Source organism: Nylanderia fulva, unplaced genomic scaffold (genome assembly GCF_048542155.1).
Source record: "Nylanderia fulva isolate GAGA-0341 unplaced genomic scaffold, ASM4854215v1 Scaffold24, whole genome shotgun sequence".
Taxonomy (NCBI): Eukaryota; Metazoa; Arthropoda; class Insecta; order Hymenoptera; family Formicidae; genus Nylanderia; species Nylanderia fulva.
The window spans coordinates 1,656,702-1,669,383 of NW_028190304.1; the positions used below are offsets into that span (position 1 = coordinate 1,656,702).

A 12,682-nucleotide genomic window follows, 5' to 3' on the forward strand; every position below is an offset into this window, starting at 1 on the left:
TATTTATTTATAACATCATAAAATTCTGTCCTTTTCGAAATACGCGAACGCTACGAAAAGATAAAATCTCGTACATGCCGCCGGACGAGTTCATGAGCATGAGACGCTCTTTTCTTATCGTTAGGAACGTATTAATAGTTACTGCATTGACCACTACTACGATATGGCGCTGAAATCAGTGAGAAATGCCGGTCTCTCCTTCATCCAGACTTTTGGCGATCTATCTATTAATCTGTGCTAATGCTGAAATCCGAATTTTCTCACTCGACGTACCATCTAGGGTTGCGTTCGGGAATCACATTGGATACGTCGGAGTGTCATTCTATCACGTCACGAAGATAAAATTATTTATATATTAATTATATTAAATAATAATATTAATTAATTAATATATATATATATTTATTAATATATTATATTAATTTATTAATTAATTATATTAAATAAATTATATTTATTTAATTATTTATTTATTATTTAATTATTATTCATCTGTGATTTAGACAGATGGGCTCTGATTGGTTGCCTCTGGAAAATCCCTATCCAACAGCCAATCGGATGCTCGCACTTCCTAGAATTTTCTGCACTCAAGATCAAAATGTTGCACTTTATTTACTATGCTCGAGATAAATAAATAAATAATAATATAAAAAATAATATAATAATAATAACAACAATAAAAATCTATAATAAAATATAAAGAGCGAAGTGTAGAAGAATCCGAGTGTAGAAAGGAGGCTAGAAAGTGCAGAAAGTGCACTTGGGGACGACTCGACGAATGTCGGATGCTGCTGGGCTCCGGCGACCATTTTTCGCGATATTTCCTCCGTCTCTCGCTTCCCGAAGACGTTTCGCGTGTCGCGAGTGGAAGCCTCGGTGCGGAGTTTCGCGACGACGGGAATCCTTAGGGGAATCGATCTCGTCGCTCGACGAAAGAGCCGGAAACGTGCGCGACACTCTCTCCCAACATGTCGTCGGCGATGTCCAGGATCTCGCACCGCTGCGCGTGGAACTCGACGGAGCGGCGATAATAATTTCATTCGTCTTGGAAGAGGAGCTCCGGACAAAATATTTCCCGATATAGAAACCAATTTTCCTCGATATATATCCATAATTAATCAACCACTTAACTGCGTCGTGAGAGCATCTGTCCGCGTGCATCATGGCTCTTTACTATGCGGGAGCTTAATCGAGGTGCCACTCTCTGTCTCTTTCTCTCTCTGGCTCTCTCTCCTTCTCTCGGTGTCCCCCGGCGATATATTAATTGATAATTGACGAAGGAAGAAGTTATCGTTTCGTTCTCTCGGACTAATCGGGACTACAGGATATATAACGTAATACACGATGGCTGCAACCTTCGATCAGTACGACAAGTCGAGGTAAGGGAGAGTATTCTCGGTGTTTTGATTCAGCCTCCGCAAAATCAGTGTCATGCTCGTAATGTCATGTGTATACGCTGTCGTGAAATGCCTGTTTAAAATTGCGCCTCTGTAATTTGCGTCGTGCCGACAAACGCGCTTCTTCACGCCTCTGAAGTTTCACGATATAATTGTTATCTCGTTGAGATGCGTATTTTTGTTTGTTCTTTTGAGCACCGGATAAATCATCCTTAGTCCGTGCGAGATGAATTGTAATTGTTTGCTTTGAAGTATCGTTTTTTTTACATGCCTTTTCTTCAAATGTTATCAAGTTGACCTCGTAAATGTTTCTGTTTCTCTTGTATCATTTTCGCAAGCAATTAATTAGATTTTGTTAATCTCCTTTATTCTTGTTATGGAAAAGAAAGAAATCATTTCTTACGTTTATTAGCAAATAAATTTCCTATGTATTATTTTTTAAATTTATCCTTTATTCTAATATATATTTCTATAATTATGATCTCATTTTTATTCATGATAGATGGTTGCATGATTTTATTACGCTAAAGATTTCTTTTTTTATTTAAATAAATAACTAAATTAATATAGAATTGGTTAAAACTTTGTTAACTTAGACTAACATTTGTAGGAACATGTGACAAGTTTGTTATACATTTTTTCACTTATTTTAAGAACAATTTTCCCCCTTTAGGTTTAACTGAAATATATGCAACTAGTTATGATAGATTTAATTTATATATATCATATTTATGTGATCTGATTCTCTTTTAGCTGGTACTTTGGTGCTATGTCACGGCAGGATGCTTCCGATCTATTAATGGGTGAAAAGGAAGGTGGAGTATTCTTAGTACGAGATAGCACTTCCATACATGGCGATTTTGTATTATGCGTAAGAGAGGACAGTAAAGTTAGCCATTATATCATCAATAAAATCCAACAAGGAGATCAAATTCGATATCGGATTGGAGATCAGGTGTTTCCAGATATTCCTAATCTTCTAGCTTTTTACAAACTGCACTATTTGGATACTACACCATTAATTAGGCCTGCTCCGAAGAAAATACAGAGGGTAATTGCCAAATATGACTTTGATGGCAATGATTCTGATGATTTACCCTTCAGAAAAGGTATAGTTGTTTTTCTTTTTATATTATACATAATTTATCCCAATTTGATAAAATTAACGAAATGATTGTAATAACAGGTGATATACTCACTGTAATATCCAAGGACGAAGAACAGTGGTGGACAGCTAGGAATAGCATTGGCCAAACTGGTTCAATACCGGTTCCATATGTTCAGAAATACGACGAGGACGGTCCCATGATAATAGAAAATAATTCACGACCTGAGAGTGGGGGCAGTTCCGGCTCGAACTCAAACTCAAACTCAGGACCTACAACACAGGTACCTCATGCCGAAATTACGGGACAAGGGACTGTAACGCGAAGATCGAACATACAGAGAACGTTACCGGCTTTCGCAAAAGTGAAACAGGCGAGGGTGCCGAACGCGTATGACAAGACTGCGTTAAAATTGGAAGTAGGTGACATGATAAAAGTGACAAAGACTAATATCAATGGACAGTGGGAGGGCGAGTTACACGGCAAGGTCGGACACTTCCCATTTACGCATGTAGAATTTGTGGATAACGAGACTGGTGAGGACAATCAGGAGATTTAACAGAAAATCTCCGAGTGTGATGCATCACATGTGTGACAATGGGAAGAAAGAGAGACTCCTATATTATCAAAATTTAGGTTACTACTAATAACATCTATTATATGTACCATTGCATAGATGTGCTTATATAAACTCCAAGATAGTAAACGTATGTCATGTCAAATGATGTCATAGATGTCATTTTGGCATTTAATGACATCAGTTTGCTACTTGGACTTAAGTCTGAATTGAATTACATTTACATTCGAATGTGCCGCGTGTTAAGTGCTACATAAGAAGAAACCCCAGATTTTTGTGCAATACGTCGAAACATAAGAAATGTTCAAAGATTTATGTTAATATCTCTACAGTGTGTTAATACTTTAGTCACATGTACATCCGTAATTTCTTTTGTAACATTGCTAATTGTCCAAAGCACAAGCATAATTTTATAAAATTATTAGATATAGATATGTAAAATACAACTTTGTCTCTATATATTAGATAATAAGGTCCTATTATTTCATTAAAAAGGAATTGAAACGTTTCAATGAAATAATAAATGAAACAATTTTTGTAAAAGATATATTTATAAGATGTATCCTAATAATTTTTTTACATAGGATATGTCCTAATGGTTCTAATTTATATGCAGCTAATCATGCTATACATTTTATATTTTACATTTTATATTTTTTTCTCTTCCATAGATGTTAATATAGATGCACTAGTTTAAAACATTCACATAAATGTAAGATTTTATTGTTTATCCTAGGAATTAGTGTTTCAAAATGAATGATTCAGCACAAGGTTCTTTACTCAACGAATACCCATCACAGATTTGTTGATTTTAAAATATTATATTGATTATAACATATATATGTTATATTACTTTTATTGATGAATCTTACAATAAATCATATTTATAAAGTATGCTTCTCTTTAAAAAAAATATTACTACAATAATATTCCTACAAAGTTGGAATGATATATTCTATATTGAATATATGGTCATATTTTCTAGTCATGCAGTGACTATGATAAAAATATACTATGTATATATTACTGCTAACATTTTCATCTGAAATAATGAAATATAAGCGAGAAATATATACGGCTGTTCTACAGGATAGAATCTATCTTTGTCATGGTACATATAATATCTGTTAGCCATATAGAGGTTGTGTCACACAATTGAAGCAACTCACATTGTGCTAGAAATTTGTATTTATATATAATAATATGTGTGGCAAAAGTTAATTGTATTTAAAAAATTATATATATATATATAAATTTATATATACTATACATAAATTTTTTACATATATATATATGTATGTATGTATATATGTGTATATATATATATATATAAATTTTATATATACAATAAATTTATGTAATATATATATAATAAAAATTTATGTATTATATATACATACATTTTTACATATATATAATATATATAAATTTTATATGTATAATAAATTTATGTATATATATATATTATATACACACATATACATGTACCTATACCACGGTCTTGTATACAAGACCGTGACCTATACACATTTTATTTTAATTATGTGCATTTGACATTTCCATCATTACATTAGTATCGAATTGTGTAAGTTTTCCATAATCTTCCTAAAATTGCACAGTATTAAGATAGATAAACTGTGGAGTATTCCATATCAATAAATCTATATCTAAGCAACATTTTCTTCCGCTTATATATTTAAGAAAAAGATAAAATATAAAATAGTCCAATTTGTATTTTTTACATCCATTTTCATATTTAATATGCAAACAAGGCAAGCTGGATAATGTATATGGGGCAGTTTTTGGCAGCATTAGCAGAATTGGACTGCATTTGTATAAAATAAGATAGTGTGTGGAATGTGCCATTATATATATTTTATCATTAATTATCCATTAATTCCAATGATAAAATGGTGCTTAAATTGTCATCATCATATAAAGTTGAGTTTAAGACATATATAGTTGATATCAACACAAATATTTAAATAATTTCAATAATTCCCACATATATATAATAGTAATTTGATCATTATGAATACTGATTTTAAAAAATTCTACTGTAAATTTAATAATCAAACGTAGCAATTATAATGAAATCAAGATTATATTATATAAATTGCTTCCATCATTTCAACATGTGTTAATCTTCTATTAAAATAACTTTATTTATAACTATAACATGTATGTGTGAGATAGATTTAAATACAACAAGGTAAAAATATATAATGTATATTTTTCTAAGCATATGCACATATTTGGTTTTTCTGATAGTAAACCAATTTTATAGATATACAATATGATAGAATTAATAATCATTTAGATAAATATATATTTGTGTTGTAATTTATAATAGTTGTAATAATGTAACATTCAATTATAGCATTTAATAATAAATGATAATATATGTAGCTATTGTGCTGTTTTTAATTTATTAATTTTTTTTGTTATATTAGGTGCGTTTTATGCGATGTTATTTTCTTGCTTCAAAGTTCAAGTTTCTTCGTCCTGTCTATCAAATGCTTCAAAATGAAAATAACGTTATATGGAGTGCATTATATATTTTTTTACGCACAATTATGTATTGAGTTTTTAATTTAAAAATTAATGACTTGAAAAATGTATGTTAAATTAATTTGCAAATAGAGAACAAAATTTACATTAATTTGTTTTACCTTAGTCTGCATTTATTTCATACTATACACCTTTAAAAGCACAAAAACGGAATTTAATTTTTAAAAACCAGGCACGCTATCGCGCCAATTGTGTAATTAATGCTGCACACATTTCGAAAAATTCCATTGTGTGATGACCTGTCGCTTGCGGAGGTGGCAATGTTGGATCTATAAAAGAATGTGCATGTAATTTTTTATACATATAAATTATACTTGTATCATCTCGATAATTTTGTTTTAAATTACTTACCTCGTCCAATGTCATCCTCTTCGGTCGACAAGGACTTGAAGTCTAATAAATAACTCTTGTAATCAACTTGATATAACTGTAATGACATTTTGCTGTATCTGTCAGTCAAATTGTTTTTATGTCGTACTCTAACACTGTAAGCATTTATTATCTTCCATTCCTGAAAAGACAACATTCATTATAATGTCATGCATAAGCAAATAATTTTTGTAATATATATATATATATATATATATAAAATCCAGTACAATGAATCTTACAAAGTTAAGTGCTTTCATAGCACGATAAACTTCATTCATAATGTCGTTTGGCTTTGACTGCGATCTGATACCTAAATGCCATTTTGCTCTTTTCACTGGTGTACCGCGATTGCCTTGCATTTGTGCGGATGTACTACCTTGTGAACCTTGACGTTCACGATATGCTACAATAAAAATAATTATTATATAATTATTTTCGAAGAGATTGGCTAAGATACACCTTTTATTTTTAGATTTAGTTTTGTGGATTAAGATCAAAAGTAATAATAAAATATAATTGTCCAAGACACAATACTTAATATTTACTAATATGATAGTGCATTTGCATCTCACAATTCTTTTCTCACAGTAACACGGTTTAAATATTTATAAAACAAAATTTATTATAAACTTCTCAGGAAATACACCCTGTTTATTCATATATTTCAAATACTTACGTGCAATTCTTTCAGGATGAGGCCTCAAGGGGCTGCTGCTGGCGTCGTTTGGACTAAACGCTACCGGTGGTGGGCTAGATGCCACATAAAAGTCTTTTAATTCAGCCTTAGCCGCTTCATCTGCGATTCTTTTATTGTCGATTATTAAATGATAAGCGATCGCCAACTGATCATGCGGATCACCGCCCAATAACGCGGAGTGTACTTCCGGTTCTTTGACGTTAAATTTCTCGCACACTTCATTCACGGCATCTATGTCGATGACGGATGAATCTTGTTCGACGGGTGACGGAAACAAGTACGATGGTAAATCCTTCTGGAACCACTCATGTTTTCTAAAATTGAATATAAATGTTAGATATATTATAATAGTATTTTCTATTTTAATTATATATAAAATATATATATATATATATATAATTTATATATTATATATATAATAATTTTATATAAAATATACTCTTGCATTTATTTAACATACTTAATGTCTTCAATAGTTGCTCTCTTCATCGGGTCGACTTGCAACATGTGACACAAGAGGCTAACAACAGTCTTGTTCAAATATTCCGGAATGGGAAAAACACCAGCTAAAATTAAAGGCGAGTTATATAGTTGTTGCGATATTTAATATGTATTCAGATATTTAAGATGCATACAGAAAATGATTATTGATATTCGCACATTTTCTTTCAGAGCAAAAACTTACATTTAATCTTACGGAAGAGGGTAGGAACGTGCTCGTCGTCAAATGGTAAGGTACCGCAGAGTAGCGCATACAATATAACACCGCACGACCAAATATCTACCTCGGGACCGGCGTACAATTTGCCAGATATTACTTCTGGTGCGGCATAATTCGGAGAACCGCAGGAAGTACGCAAGAACTCACCATCCATCATCATATTCGATAGACCTGCAAAGTTTTGCATTGAAGAAGACTACTGTTACTAGTTACGTATAATAAAGTGTTAATGTATGCCAACTAATATCCATGTACCAAAGTCTGCGATCTTCACATGCAGATTGTGATCTAAGAGAAGATTTTCCGGCTTTAAATCGCGATGGACTATCATATGCCGATGACAATAATCGACGCCCGATATAATTTGTTGGAAAAATCGTCGCGCTTCGTACTCCTTAAGTTTACCATGTTTAACAATATAATCAAACAGCTCTCCACCTGAGACATATTCCATTATCATGAATATGTCTGTAGGAGTACTTATAACCTGGTATCTGTGTATGTGAAATGTATGTTAAGACTAATATAGTTGGGGATTGTAAGAGTTATTTATTTATTTAAAAACTCGTATATCGTAAAAATTGTCAAATAAAAAAAATTATTTTGTTTTCCAATTAGAACTTTCTCAATTAATTTTTATAAAATTTATCTCATTACTTCCCCAAGAGATTAGTTTCTTCTTTCTCATTTATATCAGATATTTATAAATATATCACTAAGATTCTTAAATGATTAATTAACACTTACAATTTGATGATGTGAGGATGCCTGAAGAGTTTAAGATTCTGTATTTCTCTGCGAATTTTGCCTACAACATCTAGGCTTTTAATTTTTTGACGATTCAGAATCTTCACAGCAACTTTATGTTTTGTTAAAACGTGTTCTCCAACTGTAAGTAAGAAGTAATATTATATGAAAAAACATATACATGTATTTTAAAGTTTTTATATATTGTATATGTATATACATACTTTTTACTTTACCAAATGTGCCAACACCTAAAGTCTGGCCTAATGTATAATGGCCTATTTTAACAATAGGTTGTGGTTGACTGCTTGGAATTTTTTCGGACATCTTTAATTTGTTGCTGTATAAAAAAAAATTCTTTATACAATATATAACAAAATTTATTATCAACTTCAAAATTATATCAGCACTTTTAGAATGCTACTATCTCATACATAGACACACACAACTGTAAAATTACATGAAGAACATTTTAAATATTAAATTTGAAGAACATTTGAAACAATTCAATGTTTGAAAATTTCTACATTGTTTTTTTTTGTTTCATGATTTCACATAATATTTGATTAACAATTATTAATATTATTATTCCCAAGTTTATCAAATAAATAAAATATGTAGATATACATATATGTTTGTAAATATCCAATTTCACAAACAATTCTATTGTTAACTTAATTATCTATATACATCACATTAAGAAAAGCATAGGAACAAAAATTAAACTGTATTGTTAATTATGATACAATTTAACTTATTAGTTATTATCTTCGCACAATGATTTCAAATGATCCAAGTAGCAAAACAATATATAAAAAATATAAATATTTATTTAATAAAATATAAATAAAATAAATATTTAATAAACATTAAATAAATATTTATATTATATTAACGTTAAAATAAACGTGTTTTAATTAACAAAAGAGACTGATCCACACATTTTAACGTTTTCAAAATATATCTTCAAAAATGGGTTTTAAACATTTTTTATACGTTTCTTTTGCCACTTGGGGAGTAGATACTAACAGGAAGAAGATTACTCGTCACAACAATAAAATGTCACTCACCACTGTATCTGTACCAGGAGAGTGAGAAATAATTGTGCGAGATGAATCTCCAGTGGGAGAAGTACTGATTGTGAGTGAGGTCGGACGAGAAGAGAAACGTCAAAATTCCGATGACAGAAAAGTGCGCAGCCAAAATGGCACAAATAGTCCCGATCACCTGACACTATTTACATGCTTGCTAGGTGGACTTCTTATCGCGTGGATATTGTGCGATGAATTTTATCGGATGGTAACGCTAAAACGAGACATATCTCTCTCTTGCATCAAACACAGCTGCGTAAAAACTGTTGGCGCTGAAAAAAATTAATCACGTTGACGATTCAAGATTGTTCGCATTATTAATTTGATAAAATCTTACGCCTTACGATTATATAAACTATAATTTCAATACTGTGTGTTGTGTATATATTTATATATATTTTATATATATATATATATATATAATACACTATAGACAAACTTGCCTATTCCTATTCTTAACATATCCTTATTCTCAATATTTGATATGCGATTGAAAATCTCTCGTATTTTTTAGGTTACTCTTAAACCGTAGATATAAGAAAGCAACTAGAGAGGTAACATGCGTCAAAAATAAGGACGTTTTTTAAATAGCGAGATGGCAAACGTGATTGGCTGCGCCATATTGTTACTCGCGATGTCGTAATCAAATTTAATTTTGTTTTGCTGGCATCTTCTCATTCAGATTTTTTCCCACTTCCTTTTTAATGTGCTCGATATTCTTACTTGCAGACTTTTATCGCTTTCCTTTTTATACCGATTTTGCATTATCTCATATACATGTGTCTAGTTGTTGTTGAAAGAATGACAGCGACTCTGTTTGATCTATTTATAGACATTCTAATAAACTCATGTATATATGGATCCATGATCCAATTCTACGTGTAATCTGTGAAGTATATGTGAATGTTTACGCATCGTATTTCTATTTTTACATTATAACGTTTCAAGAAATCATACATCAAGTAAAAATATATTTGACAGAAATATATATATATATATAGGTATATATATATGATGAGCAATTTTTTATTTTCAAAGAAAATTTCAAGTTTTAATTACTTCAAAAGATTTCTCAAATTTTATAACCAAAAAAAACTTTTGTTTTAATTTTTATTAATTCTAAACATATATATATTTAATATTTTGTGCGTATTTGTCCTCGTAATATTATCTTTTTGGAGTATATATATATATATGTATATATATATATATATATATATATATATATGTATGTATGTATGTATGTATGTGTGTATAATAAAATATATATTGTTTGAAAGTTTTAGGACATACGCACAGTTAAGATATTCAATATATTTATATAAATAAATAAGAATATTTGTTATATGGAAAATTAGAATAGAATTTTATTTACAATATATATTTCTTCTACAAGTGTTAAAGGAAAATTGATTCTAAAAATTCTAAATTGTAAAAATATATTGATTTTTTAACAATACTACATACTAAAAATAAATTTTAATTCTGTTTTTCAAAATGGATAAAAACAGGAAGGCTTCAAGTACGATTCTTGCGTGCAAGAGCTATCTATTGAACAAATTAATGCTTGCTTTTAAGAAGCTTACGAGATTAAACTACATATATGATATTATTTTGACTCATCTTGGTGGATTGATACTGCGTATAATTTGCAAGTCATGTGCAAGGAAGTTTACATGGAATTTTTTTGCACCTTGTTTTTACTGTCATCTTATATCATGATCTACATTATAGTGTTATATATTTATGATCTTTTATCGCATATTTATTTATATAAAAACAACAATAAATTTTTAACCAAATGATTGTTACAACTACAGGATCTTTAATCAATTGCTGATTATAAAGTTTCTGTTTTTCTTCAATTAATTAATTAATTTTATTTAATTCTTTATTTTGTTAAATGTTTACTCTCGCATATTTCACATTTCATATCTTAAACGACGTATAAATAAAATTTAGGTCAAAGTTTCAAATTTTTTAAGAAAAAGAAAAGAGCTAGAAAATCATTATCTATTCTCAAAAATAAGTAATTATTTCGTAAAGAAAATTGTGTGGTCATAAATATACGGTATATATGCAGACTTCAATGAATATTTCCGGTATGCAAAAGAGATTACATATGATTGCACATATCTGCAGCGATATAACGAGCATGTTTGTATAAAATGCAAAGATGGCAGTAAAATATTTAAGAAGACTTGCACAGAATTGTTACAAAATTTATTTTTCTTTATACACATATATTTTTTCTTGAATTATTTAAATATCTTATAGCAAAGAAGACAAACTTATCGGAGAAATAATTGACAAGTTGAATATTTATTGCGGCCTCGCTATAATGTACGTATGACTTATATAATGATAACATACGTATATGATGATTTCGTTAGAAAAACCAAATCTGTATTATTTAATTAAATCACTTTTTTATAAAATAAAAAATTATATAATTTTTGTTAAGGGATGAGTAATGTGCATCGACTAAAATTTTGATAAATATTAATAAGAAGTCAAAAATTAAATCTTTTTAATTTGCTGAATGCACAAAATCGATATGCAAAGCAAGAATTCGTTTAGCATTAAAATATAGCCGAAGAACGAAGGTCAATGTGATTGCAAAAATATGCATAAGAAATTAATTAATTATTAGAAATACATTTAAAAACAGGTTCAAAGTTGAAAAACTCAAATAATTATATATGATTGCTTTACGATAATGTGAGCTATAAATAATAACGCTATAATAAGAACGCTTTAAATCTAATACGCAATAGTGTTTGTTCACAAAAGAAGTTTGAGCTAGATTATATTTTCGAATTAATAAGTTAACAATTCGAATCTAGATTCTTTTGTTTAAAAAAATTCTTGTTAAAGTAGAAAATAATATAAACTTTAACTGCGTTTTACTCGGTTTTTCTACAAAACTACGCACTTTTTAAGCAATGATTCATGAATTATGTATCTTTCAAGAAGAGATAAAATTCATGAGAGCATGTGATATGTCTTTCTTATCTAATACATTAAATCGTGATCATATGGAACTGATACGAATCGATTTAACATATCTGTTATACTTTACAATCGCACGGATTTTTAACTTTTACATAACATACATCTTATCACATTTTCATAAATCCATCGATTATATTTCAAGTTATATAGTTACACAGTGAATCGCAAAACTTTTCGTATTAAATTATTTGTTCACTTTAAACAATCAATATTTTTTCAGGAGAAATGCCGTTTAACACGTGTATTTTATTTTTTAACAAGAATAAACGATAAGTCTTTATCATTCTTTTAATTACTCATGGTCTATCATAATCCATTAAAGAGGACATGAGTAGATAAGAATGAAAAATACAATCTATATGTATACATATATACTTTTTATCTAAGT

General features: G+C 29.5%; 2 protein-coding genes across 5 annotated transcripts; one reads left to right on the forward strand and one right to left on the reverse strand.

Annotated features, from left to right (window-relative positions):
* Positions 1-742: 742 nt before the first annotated feature.
* Positions 743-3,974, forward strand: Crk (Crk proto-oncogene, adaptor protein). Its single transcript, XM_029306866.2, has 3 exons — positions 743-1,379; positions 2,151-2,506; positions 2,584-3,974. Exons 1-3 carry the CDS (start codon positions 1,345-1,347, stop codon positions 3,060-3,062), a joined length of 870 nt encoding a protein of 289 aa, XP_029162699.1. The 5' UTR covers positions 743-1,344; the 3' UTR covers positions 3,063-3,974.
* A 1,319-nt stretch (positions 3,975-5,293) lies between these two features.
* Positions 5,294-9,799, reverse strand: AMPKalpha (AMP-activated protein kinase alpha subunit). 4 transcript variants are annotated; one of them, XR_003820258.2, is made up of 11 exons: positions 9,259-9,617; positions 8,413-8,528; positions 8,189-8,330; positions 7,697-7,935; positions 7,406-7,612; positions 7,181-7,286; positions 6,700-7,034; positions 6,263-6,426; positions 6,003-6,162; positions 5,753-5,920; positions 5,294-5,599 (listed from the first exon to the last, which is right to left on the reverse strand). XR_003820258.2 is itself a non-coding variant. In XM_085483266.1 (11 exons), exons 3-11 carry the CDS (start codon positions 8,513-8,515, stop codon positions 5,829-5,831), a joined length of 1,548 nt encoding a protein of 515 aa, XP_085339392.1. In that variant the 5' UTR covers positions 8,516-8,528; positions 9,259-9,551; positions 9,723-9,799; the 3' UTR covers positions 5,294-5,828. The 4 variants fall into 4 exon arrangements, 3 of the variants coding, with proteins under 3 accessions (XP_085339392.1, XP_029162854.1, XP_029162855.1); XM_085483266.1 differs by adding an exon at positions 9,723-9,799 and having other exon boundaries at positions 5,294-5,920; positions 9,259-9,551; XM_029307021.2 differs by adding an exon at positions 9,624-9,689 and having other exon boundaries at positions 5,294-5,920; positions 9,259-9,551.
* Between the last annotated feature and the right edge of the window lie 2,883 nt (positions 9,800-12,682).